This window comes from Stylophora pistillata, chromosome 12 (genome assembly GCF_964205215.1).
Source record: "Stylophora pistillata chromosome 12, jaStyPist1.2, whole genome shotgun sequence".
Classification (NCBI taxonomy): domain Eukaryota; kingdom Metazoa; phylum Cnidaria; class Anthozoa; order Scleractinia; family Pocilloporidae; genus Stylophora; species Stylophora pistillata.
In genome coordinates this window covers 34,647-47,378 of record NC_142530.1, presented here as the reverse complement: position 1 = coordinate 47,378, position 12,732 = coordinate 34,647, and the positions used below count along the sequence as shown (strand labels likewise).

The 12,732-nt window shown below is 36.2% G+C and overlaps 2 protein-coding genes across 7 annotated transcripts; both read right to left on the bottom strand.

Moving 5' to 3' along the window:
• Positions 1-2,498: 2,498 nt before the first annotated feature.
• Positions 2,499-4,273, bottom strand: LOC148718309 (uncharacterized). Its single transcript, XM_088741647.1, has 2 exons — positions 3,261-4,273; positions 2,499-2,593 (listed from the first exon to the last, which is right to left on the bottom strand). Exon 1 carries the CDS (start codon positions 3,942-3,944, stop codon positions 3,408-3,410), a length of 537 nt encoding a protein of 178 aa, XP_088597773.1. The 5' UTR covers positions 3,945-4,273; the 3' UTR covers positions 2,499-2,593; positions 3,261-3,407.
• Positions 4,274-5,083: 810 nt separating this feature from the next.
• LOC148718308 (uncharacterized) lies at positions 5,084-12,484 on the bottom strand. 6 transcript variants are annotated; one of them, XM_088741628.1, is made up of 5 exons: positions 10,251-10,328; positions 10,053-10,107; positions 8,585-8,781; positions 8,225-8,369; positions 5,084-7,277 (listed from the first exon to the last, which is right to left on the bottom strand). In XM_088741628.1, the coding sequence occupies exons 3-5, from the start codon at positions 8,708-8,710 to the stop codon at positions 7,210-7,212; spliced, it is 339 nt and encodes a 112-aa protein (XP_088597754.1). In that variant the 5' UTR covers positions 8,711-8,781; positions 10,053-10,107; positions 10,251-10,328; the 3' UTR covers positions 5,084-7,209. The 6 variants fall into 6 exon arrangements, with proteins under 6 accessions (XP_088597754.1, XP_088597759.1, XP_088597756.1 ...); XM_088741633.1 differs by having other exon boundaries at positions 8,585-8,752; XM_088741630.1 differs by lacking the exon at positions 10,251-10,328 and adding an exon at positions 10,197-10,215.
• Positions 12,485-12,732: the final 248 nt, after the last annotated feature.

Sequence of the window (12,732 nt, the reverse complement as noted above, 5' to 3'; positions counted from 1 at the left end):
GGTGGCTTCAAAGAGACATACACTTTCCTCTCTCTTTTTTTTCACTTGCGACTTAGCTGCTACTTTCTTGCGACTTAGCTGCGACTTTCTTGCTACTTTCTTGCGACTTAGCTGCGACTTTCTTGCTACTTTCTTGCGACTTAGCTGCGACTCTCTTGCTACTTCCTTGCGACTTAGCTGCGACTCTCTTGCTACTTTCTTGCGACTTAGCTGCGACTTTCTTGCTACTTTCTTGCGACTTAGCTGCGACTTTCTTGCTACTTTCTTGCGACTTGTCTACGACTTGCTACTTTCTTGCGACTTAGCTGCGACGTAGCTGCTACTTTCTTGCTACTTTCTTGCGACTTATCTGCGACTTGCTACTTTCCTGCGACTTAGCTGCGACTTTCTTGCTACTTTCTTGCGACTTAGCTGCGACTTTCTTGCTACTTTCTTGCGACTTAGCTGCCTGGCTACCTAGCTGGGCTGAGTGGCACGCAGGCTAGGTTGCATTGCCGATAAACAACATAGATTCTCTAAAAGAGCAGCTTGTTTCGGAGGTCCGAACCAGGTATTTTGACACTTTCTCCTGTCATTCGTTCAAATTAGAAATGCTGAAGGTACAAAAACTTATATTTGGCTGCATTCTCTTTAGGTTTTCAATTTTTTAAAAGAAGAACGTGGGATTAAAGATGGCTTTTGCCAACAGTTTAAAGACGAAAGGGTAAGAATTCGTTGAGAACTGTTTCCTGTACTAGACTCGAGATTGTGGCGCACTTAAATTTGAAACCTCAGATTGTCTTTTTACACTTTCCTTACCTTCTTGTTACGTCTGGTTTACTTTCGAGAAACCTTTAATCATTTAACTTCAAGATGGGACGGTTATTTGTGCTTCACTGGGAATAGTTTTGACCCTTTTCATAAATGGCTCCCAATTAAATTTTTTTTGTGAGTATTAAAACTAGCCAGACTAACCTCGGTTTTGAGTTAATAATTTGAAAGAAATTTTACTCCCTAACGAGTTTAGTGAGGTTAATTTCATTGCATACAAAATAATTTTTATATTGGTAGCTATTTATCATTCCTAGAATCCAAAGTAATTGATTTGGAAATAATTGGATGAGAGAAAAAAGTTTTTTTTTTTTAAATTTAATTGCTTCCAAATTGGACAAGCATGTAGTCCTTTGCCCACTAATTTATGAAACATTCCAAAGTAGATGAACTTGATGTAGGGCAAATGTTGGGCCTGATATATGGCATGTACATGTTGAACATGATATACGGCAAATGTTGCTTGTATACATATGGAATTTCTCCTCTTGTATTTAACTCAAGATCTTACTTATTTACTGCTTGATATATTAAGTTGAACACTTGCAGAGAAATTCCATATAAACTCAAGATCTTATTTGTTTGCTGTACATGATATATTGAGTTGAGCACTTCCATATCTGTGTACATCCATGTATTATTCTATAGTATCTGTTGCCATTTTTCCTTTTTGTGTTTCTTATCTTGGGAAATGTACCCATAGGACCTGCAAGTATTTTATGTATTTTTTTTCACAGTTTACGTATTCGTATGACACCTCAAGTGGCTTATTTTACTTGACTAGTTTGACTCCATACTTTTCTCTAAGATAAACTCATTTTTCCTTACTACAGATGGACTTTACAGCTGTGAGGATGGCAACAGATGGAGATTTGCAAGCTCTTGGTTCGGTTTGCGGGGGCGACATACTTGCACTGAGATAATAAGGATAATGCTGCTCATTGCAATAGGGGATTAATTATTCTTTTCTTTTTATACATGTCATTCATGTGTACTCTGATAGGTTGTGTTAACATAACACTTTTAAAACAGAATCAGTAATCAGTAATCAGTAATCAAAGTTTAATGTCTTTACGTGGGGCATGGTTACCCATATTGCCCGAGCCAGAGGCTCATGTATGAAACGTAAGACAACAACCCACCCATCCCACCCCATGGGAGGACATCCATCACACAGTAATCTCGTGCGTGGGAAATTAACGTCTCCTACCCCTAACCCTGCAGGAGACGGGACCTCCATTTATTCATCCCTATCCGAGAAGACTAGAATATCTAACCATTTCTTGATGTTATAGAAAGGCAGCATATTCTTCTCAATTATTTTAAGACCTTGAGTGTTGGTCCGGCCGGGGCTCGAACCCTCGACCTCCCGCACATCAGTCCAGCGCTCTATCCATTGAGCTAACCAGGAGGCGGTTTAATGGAAAATGGAAAATAGAATGGAAAATAGTTCGTTACCTGCTATTTACTTTGCTGTTCTACCTTGTTGAGTTCATAGATTTCGAATAACCAGGCCAGATGATATCTTTACAATACACTGTACTGTAAAGAGTGTGAATGGTGGGTCAGGCAATTTCTCTCCCCCACAGGTGTGTAGTTTATGAATGAAAATAATCCGTTCTTAGTGTCAAGAGTTTAAGTTCCTTTCCACATTTAGAAAACATGTTGGAAACAGAGAAGAAATAAAGTTGATTTCAAATAGCATTTTTAATTTATTTACTTGTGTGGCTCGGTATCCAGCTACAAAATGATAGCGGCATTAGATCTGACCAACAATAAATACCTTACGTATATGAGCACGATCCTTCGCAGTAAAGCACTATTTGAGCAATAGTGAAAATCAGACCTGAAAAAAATTTCAGGCCTGTACGGGATTCGAACCACTGACCTCTGCGATACTAGTGCAGCGCTCTACCAATTGAGCTAACAAGCCAACTGGGAGCAGGCCATCAAATTAATTCGACATAAACCCGTAGATGATAAATCAAACAACAACAAACATATGAAACATATGTGTGAACTGCGGTTATGAGTAAACCGCATTCGACCGAATTCTCATAACCGCAGTTCACACATATGTTTCATCTCATAACCGCAGTTCACACATATGTTTCATCTCATAACCGCAGTTCACACATATGTTTCATCTCATAACCGCAGTTCACACATATGTTTCATATGTTTGTTGTTGTTTGATTTATCATCTACGGGTTTATGTCGAATTAATTTGATGGCCTGCTCCCAGTTGGCTTGTTAGCTCAATTGGTAGAGCGCTGCACTAGTATCGCAGAGGTCAGTGGTTCGAATCCCGTACAGGCCTGAAATTTTTTTCAGGTCTGATTTTCACTATTGCTCAAATAGTGCTTTACTGCGAAGGATCGTGCTCATATACGTCTCATAACCGCAGTTCACACATATGTTTCATATGTTTGTTGTTGTTTAATAAATACCTTGCAATGTACATTTGGCCACACTGAATATTTGCGAACCTAACATAGCTCCTTAACTAACCGCATACAAAGCTTTGTTTTTGAGTGTACCAAAAACACTGCTCATGCTGGGTAGCCTGTGAACAGGAATGAAATTCAACCATTCTTCTATGGTATGGCATTAATATGGTCCAGTAGATCTAAGTAGAGTTGGAGAGCTTCCTCTGCTGTTGTAGCTGGCTCTAGACCTTCATCCTCCATGATTAGATCGCAGAGCTCTTTACAGTAGGGACATCCTTTCGCTTGTGGTTGCTCGGCACACGTATCCTGTGCGATTTCGATTTCGTCGATGTCAACAGGAGTCATGTAATCTTGAGTCTCAGCTGATGCTGGAACGAAGTAGAGTACATCTGGCTTTCCCGACGGAGATTCCACATTGCTAGACGGTCGAATTCGGTGAACATTCCATTCCAGTGCAGCTGTGTGTAGTTCACTTTGTATGACATCCATGAAACAGAACTTCAGGCATTCGCGGTGTATTATATCATCATCGGGATACAAACCAGAATCTCTCAAGTCCTTAAAAAATGTAATCCACCATTCTGCACATGCTTGCCTCAAACGTCCCCACCATGCTTCAATTCTTTGGTTTGCTGTAGATTTCCCATACATGAAACTTTTATCACCTGCAAAGTCGTCACTCATGGACCGCCGAAAGAAACGCTGAGTAGCTGCTAAGTTCCTTTTCTCAGATCCCCTATCTCCACGTACAATCCTTTCCGTACCTCCTAACTGTCTTGCATAGTCTGAGAAATATTGAGCTACTATACGAGGGTCGTTGTTCGAAGATGCAACCTCCAGCCATAGGATCCTTCGACTAAAGCCATCAATTGCACCATGAATGCAGAATCCAAACGGTTTTAGTTTGTCGTAGCCGTCAATGTGCCATAAGTAATTTGGTCCTTTACACCTGTAAATTCGTCGTCGTAGTCTATGCTGTGACCTATGCTCCACCCCTTCAGGATCAAAAACCTCAAAACATGTCGAACGACTTCCCTCGTAGTAGCAAGACCGTGCTGATTGATGAGTCTCTGATGCATTGCTCGATATCCGAGAAGGCTTCCACTCCCCTTGAGTTCCTCCTCGACTGCTTCTACCACCTCATTCAAATTACTTCCACGCCGACGTCTTGTACATCCAAATCGTCTGAGTATTCTAATGACTGGAAACTTCTGAACTCGACCCTGTTTTTCGTTATTTTCTAGATGTCTGAAAATTGGGGTCATTCACCGGTGTTTTGGTGGGGGGTATAGGTAATCACTGGAAACTTCGCAAGAACAACCCCGTTTTCAGCTATTTTCTAATTTTTGGAAAATTGGGGTCATTAACCGGCCTGTTAGTGCGGGGTGTACAGGTAATCACTGGAACCTCGCGAAATCAACCTCATTTTTCTGTTTATATTTTCTAAATATATGAAATTTGGGGGTAGCCAGTGGCTCACTCAACCCTGTTTTATTAGTCATTTTCTTTGCTCTTCACCCACCCTATATCTAAAGTTATGTCCTGTGTTTGCAGCGACGACTCAGTATCAGACTGGCGTATTTATGACATAATACATTGCAGTTATTAACGATACATGTTGGATTATGGTTGTCGACATACGACCTCTGAGCGTGGCATCCAAAATCTCAGCTGAATTTCAAAAGGAGGTCCCATTCAGACCTGCCAAGTGTTCCATCTTTGAAAACAAGCGACAAGCTCAAAATCGGTGCGACGTAAAATACCTCATCAAAAAAGTCATGAACAACTGTATGATTGACAGTTATCACAATCTTTACAATCTATCCAAAAAAGAAATAAATATTTAATGCTACTAAAAATAATCTCCCTAGCAAGTGTAGTTAGCTTCGTAACTGTAAAATCAGAGTTGATTGTTCAGCTCAAACTAAGGTCAAAGCTATTAGTGTCCATCAGTGATTTGCCTTTCTCTTTTCTCCGAACGCACGATTGCTCTCACATTGAATATAATTAATTCAATACAGTACAATTCAATTTTTTTTAAAAAACAGCAGATATTTACTATCAGAAAAGAAATAATGAGAAGAAACCAAGGAAATTTTCCCTCAAAGGTGATTTGTATTAATTAAACGACGATATTTTATAGTTGTGAAATTATTTGCAACGAATCACCAAATTCAAAGTGACTTTACTATGGGTACGTTTCATAAGAATATAAACCATATAAGTTGGGTCCTGGTGAAGTACACTTAATATACTGATATGAAACTTGTTCAGTGGAGAGCATTAAAGATAAATGATGTGTTGTTTTAATCCAATACGTGACAAGTCCGCAGTAACAATTTAATTTAATTTTTTAATATACTCAATTTTATTTATACAGGTCTTAACATAATATACAAATTAAAGATAAATTAATGATTATTTAAAAAATAAAAAATTCAAAAGATCTGAATAATTAGGTCAGTTTATACAGAATTCGAAGATTCCTCATAAAAATAAACTGCCTCAACGAAGAGAAAAAAAAATTTTACGTATAATATAGTAGCTCAAATAGTATAATTAACATGACAATAATTATTAATTAATTACAAAAATCTATCCTTATTTCCATTAAATTTGTTTTGATAAAATTCATTAATACTGTTCTTAAATGATGAGAAAGATTCAATCATTCTAATGTGTAGTGGAAGACAATTCCACAGGTCTACAATATGATTAAAAAAGAAAACTTAAAAACATCAGTTCCAAAAAGGCCTTTCCCCAGTGTAACTTCACCATTTCTGATGTTATATTTAGACGTCTTAAAATTTACACATGACAAAACAATAAATTAATACAACCTTTAAGGCATTTAAAGAAAAAGCAAATAAAAGCAAAAGAAAAAGCAATTCCTTGAAAATGAACTATAGAGTTAACATTCAAAAGTATGCTTAAAGGGTTAAATGACTTTCATTAACAAAACACTTTCTGGCTCCAGCATAATACTTGGTCTTGGCATTCAATCAAGAGTGTATTCTCTTAGGCTAATTATTATCACTTAGGTTCTAGAATCAATATTGGGTCATTCTCTTCACTTAGATTATACTATTTAACATTTTATTGTAATGTAGCTAAATTGATCGATGATTTCATTTCCATTGATTGGTCTAATGCGGCATGATGTGAATGAACAGTTGCATTTTGGTTATACCTTTATGGAATTAAATTGACCTAACTTTGATACAGCAATCTAGCCTGATTTCGAACCAGATGGAGGGTTTTTAAAGTTCATTTATCAGTGAAATGTTCAGCAAATTAATTTAATAAATTTTAATTAATCAAATTTGTGACTGCAAAAATACCTTAAATTTACTTACAGTAAATTATTACCCTAAGACTTCCTTCAGAGCTCAACTAAGGCAGATGATGGAACTTTAGACAACTTTCACTCATGACCATTCTGCTCGCTACTTACAAATGTTTGCATATCTAAGTAAAAAATTAGCAGTGAATTTTGGTTTTGAGTTGGCCTCAGTAGAAAAACAACAAATTATTCATAACATTCTAGCAAAAGCCATGTCTTTGAGGAAGTAATTACTGTAACTGTTTTGGTCCTTAACTGAGCCCTTTTTACACAGTACACAATCCTTGTTGACTAAGTGTAACTAAAATAACAGAGCGAATGGCCCCTGGTAAACAAAATGGCTCCCCAGAATCCAAATTTGCACAACACTCAAAGTAAAGAGGGCCATGGGCAGTGCAGATAATTTTCTTTCCCAGTACTTGATCATTATTTAAAACATCACTGTAATTAATTCTGTTTCTTAACTAAACCAGAAAAATTCTATTTCTGAAATAATTCATACATGCATTAAACTGAAATTTACATTCCTTTAGTACATTCCATTTGTAACTCAAACCATCAGTTACATACAAAACGTGGTTGTTTAATGACAACTTCTGCAGTTTTTTAAATACTGTATTTCTTGTTGAAAAGGTCTTGCACATGAGCAATAGTAAATTGCTGATTATTTGCACCTGTAAAACAGAAAGTGAACAAAAGCCTTAATATGTAAACAAGATATAAATGGTAGCTACATGTAAGTTTCACATGAGGATTCTATTAAATGGCCCATACACTTCTTTGTGGTTCAACTTACATACATGTACCATAATTTTGAAAAAGTCACAACACCTATAACATTAATGTTTAAAAACTCTGGAGTACTTGAAAATAAATTATTCTTGGTATCAAAACCAGTCCCTGTCAAATAGGATTTTGTACTGTAGTCCCATGAGATGCAACCCCTCACTGAAATTCCTTGTCTCAGACTCTAAGGTAGATGGCAAAATTGTTATATAGGTGACTCAATCAAGACATTGTCCTGTTTGCTAAGATCACAGCAGTGTCCGCATCTTGATCTTACTTATTAACATCATCTTTGATGCAGCTCTTGAAGACATGCTCCCTTCCTTGAAACAAAGTGCCAAACTGTTACATTCATTTTTCATAGTTATTAGCTTCCATTAATGGACACTTCACGAGGTCCACCAACACCCACAAAAAGGATGTTTTATGTTCCAGTTTTCCCACAAAATGGCAAACCTTAAACAGTGAATGAAATATCTGCAGTGCTCTGTTTGTAAGGGTAACTCATATAGGGTAATTGCTTTATTAAAATCTTAATGTATTGCCTGCTAAGGCGAGGGCAATCAAACACTAGAAAATATACACAATGTACACCATAAAACAAGAGAGAGGCAGGACTGGGGAGGAAAACGGTTGATCAAGGGTTGGTTAAGAACCTATCATCTATTATATGGCCACAATCCACAATTAGGATATTGGCTGCAGATGCCATCTTTGGTTTAAAATGCAAAATAGTACACTCGATTCCATATTCTTAACCTCACTCAAAGTGAATAATTATGGTGAACTTGTCACATAAAATTTCACTGTTTGAAAGCAAATATTGTCTTCTTACCAAAATATTCTCGAAATTTTATGTTTATCTCTTGATTAGTTGCAAGAAATGCTGTTCCAGCCCTAGATCCAAGGTTGTACATTTCACCACTGATATCCAGATATAATGTGGATGTCTGACAACCCAAATCTTCAAGAACCAGGATCTATACATGCAATAAAATAAGGCAATTAAAAAGGTTATATTATCTTCAGTCTTAATTATTAAGATATAGGTCTGACCCGAAAATACTTCTTTTAAATCCCCTAAGGAAATGCTCAATATGAATAACTCATAAATACCGTTAGTATTATTAATGTTTTTTGAAGGTAGGCATCTTAACTCTATCAGGGTGAACATACACAGCTGTATTAATAGTACCTCTTCCAAAAGTTTCTTTCTGTGTCTATCAATTAGTTTTCTTTTCTGCTCCTCCGTGAGTTCTGATACTTTGACATTTAATTCTTTATTAACTTTTGCAGAATCCACAAACTTTTTTTTCTCCATGTCACTTCTTTCTCACCACTTTTCAGATGCTTTCTTATTCTTCTGTTGGTAGGTAAGACCTTTACATTCATCTGCAACTCAGTAAAAGAACATATATGATTCATGAAAAATATATGACCAAGTGCACTAATCACATGCATTGATGTCAGTCAAGACCACATTACAGCCACATAACACTTACTGATTACTAAATTAAAGATCAGTCATTTCCCAACAATGAGCTATCAACACATTGATGATTCAAAATAATTATAAATTGTATTGTGATCTGCAATAAAGCCTACATTTGACCACTTGAAAAATGTCAAGGTATCAATGAAAGGCCTGTTTCCTTTCCAAAACTTCATGCAAGCTAGAGCAGTTCTGAAAAGAATGTCTGAGTGAGAAAACAATTACTTTTATAGGCTACAATAACACAAATCAAAACCATTGTTCCTAATATTAATAGCTATGATGTCAAGCAGTAGCAATACTTAATCATGACATTACGCATTATACAACATAATGGGTTGTAGGCAACTGACATTACTTACAACCCATTATACAGGTTTTAGTCATTTGTCAGGCAGTGCTGGATCAACTTGTATTGGTATGCATGTATACACGTATTTGTCCTGAGACCCCCTCCTATCTGGAAGAGAGTCTAGAGTAGACATACAGGATAGCCCCTTCAGTGTTGTAAACACTGGTATCAATGGGGGTCCTGTTTACCACCCATCCCACCCCAAGGGAGGACATCCATCACACAGTATTCTGGTGCGTGGGAAATTAACGTCTCCTGCCCCTAACGCTGCAGGAGACAGGACCTCCATTTCATTGTCCCTATCCAAGAAAACTAGAATATCTAAACATTTCTTTATGTTATAGAAAGGTAGCATATCTTTCTCAACTATTTTAAGCCCCTGAGTGTTGGTCCGGCCGGGGCTCAAACCCTTGACCTCCTGCACAAACATTGTGCATTTACAAGAACTCATAACCATTACATTAACCAGTAAACTTTGAATTAATTTGAGAAATTTGTGATCCTTACAGTGTTGCTATCGATTTACATGTGAGTATAGTGTACATAAAAACAAACATGAAACCAAAAACTCAGGTTTGACAAGGAATGTAGATAATAGCTGGAAGCCAGGGGGAAATAGGCAGCTGTGCACTTGATTTTCCAGGCTGGAAAACTATCTAGGGTCTTAACAATCTGTAGTAATGGATTGTTATAAACCTGTCTGTGAACTGTCAATTTCCGTCTTTTAACGATATCGTCTTTATCCCTGCTTTAAAAAGTATTTGAATCCAGGGCCATACCTACAGCTGTATTTAATGCTAATTCCTACTTATAACTTACATTAAGCCACAACTGACTGCACCTATACAATGTAGTAAGTATGGATAAAACAGGACTGAAATGAAAAATAACGACAATATCAGCATTGTAAGAAAATGACTGAGTATCTGTAAATCAAATATATTTTCCTTCTAATACAAGTACCTGTCTTAAAGAATTCAGCACAAAATAAATTGTAAGAATTTGGTCCTTAGACACCTTTGAATCTTTTTAATGTGGCATCTGCAGAAGAAGATGATACTTGTGGCCTTTTTCTTTTCTGATTGCCGACCACTTCTGCAAAAATCATTCAGTGTAAGTGTTATATTACTCATTATGCTAAAATTAGTAATAATTATCACTGATGACAGCTGAATAAACATGCATAAACTATTTTTAATTATATTAATTTTGATCAAAGACCATAAAAGTGTTATCATGAGGAAAAAGGAAGAGGAGAGGAGAAAGAGGAGGTATGCATCAGAACTATTGAGAAATACTGCAATAATGCCTTGCCACTAGTTACAGTATTCGTACATGCTTGAATATAGTATCTAATATGCTTTAGACAACAGACAGAGGGAGCAGAGTTGGCGTAGTGGTGAGAGTGCTCGCCTTCCACCAATGTGTTCTGGGTATTATTCCTGGACCCTGCATCGTAAGTGGATTGAGTTAGTTGGTTCTCTACTCTGCTCTGAGAGGTTTTTCTCCGGGTACTCCAGTTTTCCCCTCTCCTCAAAAACCATAATCATTTGAATTTACCTCATTTACAGTTTATTTGGATTTATACACAACCCCACAGGCTGTTCAGCTCTAAACACTATCGTGTCTAAATAAAGGTGTTATTATCAGGGGTTTCAATAACAATACTTATAAGCGGCCACTGAAGGTCTAATTGACAGCTGTGACCACTAAAATCACTTTTTATTTTCACTAATGAAATCCAAACAGATGGCAGGAAGAGGTCCTACAGGTACCGGTAGACCACCGGTAACCGCTCTTTATGGAAACTCCTTTATCATTATTATTATTATTATTATTATTATTATTAGACCTACAACAGACACCCTCTACTTCTTCCTAACCTAGGATAAACCGAACCTTGCTTTGACAAAATGAGCTTGTGGGTTTGCATAATAAAAACACTAATAATAATAATACAACTATCTTAAATTCGTACAGTTGTAGTCAAACAAAACAAAACAAAACAAATAAAAAAAAATTTTATTCATTAATTACAAATTATAATTTCATGTTGGCTTCCACCCGCATGTAGAAGAGCCTAATCGAGACAGGAAGTGACACGCAAGTTTATTGGAAAAGACGAAAAATATTTTACAAACAATACCAGCTGTTGCCAAATTTAATGATGGTATCATTCAAAAATATTATTATGATACAAGTGTAAGACGGCCAAAACGGTCGACGTAAGAACAAAAGATCCGAGGGAAGATTTACAAGTTTATTACACAGCAAATAAATGCAACGGTACAATAAAAAAAACGGGAACGAGTGACACTAAACAATAAATAAGAAAACAAAGTTCCAATGAGCCAAATGATGTAGCAAGATTAAAATGACTTAGGAAAAAGTACTTAACAGTAAAAGATAACCTACAGACAGAAATAATTCAGTAAAGAAAGGAAACAAACAAAGTACTTGAAAACAGGAAATTGTGTGACAGAAACTATCAAAAATAGTGATTGCTACACCAGGCATGAATTCAACAAAGATTACAAGCTAGGCTTAATATTACAACTTGAGCTAATACAGTATAAAACAGTGAAAGGAGAAAATGAAATTACTAGTGTAATGAACCCATAATTTGGTTCTGAAAACACAGGAATCATAGCAACAATGAATTGGAAGCAGGTAAGCAAAATATTACAGCTGCTAAACGAAAACAATTGAAGTTCATATAGCAGAGAAAATAAATAAGATACAGTAGTAAGATAAAAAGAGTATGTGGCTAAACTAAGCAAATTCTAACCCGAAAATCACTACAAAAATACAATGGAAACAACTACATGCTAAGCTTAGGGCTCAAACAAACATAAAATACTGAAACATACCAAAAGCTAGTATAGCTTAGAATCCGCTTTAAAGACACTCTCAGGAAGGCAACAAATCAACTGAACTCACCGAGCAAACAGTTGTAACTTATAGTAAAATACAGGAAAAGGTAAAAATAACTTAAAACCAAATTTGGGCTAGGAGCGATTAATTAAACAGGAATTACATAAGGGAAATCGGCAATTAAACAGGAATTACATAAGGGAAATCGGCAATTAAACAGGAATTACATAAGGGAAATCGGCAGTTAAAGGAATAATACAATTAACACATTACTAACAGAATTAACACATTACTAACAAATCGCTAAAATTCCATAAAATAGAATAAACAGAACAAACATGTTTTAAGTAGGAAATAAGCCTAAGTGACTCTGTCACACAAGAATGGCAACGTGGATAACACAGAAAGTAAAGTCAAATCGTGTTTCAGAGCTGTCTAAATTTTAATTAATCGGTGCATAATTTCGGTGACGGCCAATGTAGTCATCAGATTTCAATAAAACTTCCGCGTTAATTTATTGGATGTTCTCTTTGCATATGATCTTCTTATGTTTTTAATGTTTTCAAATAAAAACCTTAAATTTTAGAAATCGATGGATTACCTTGAAATGCAAATACACATGTAT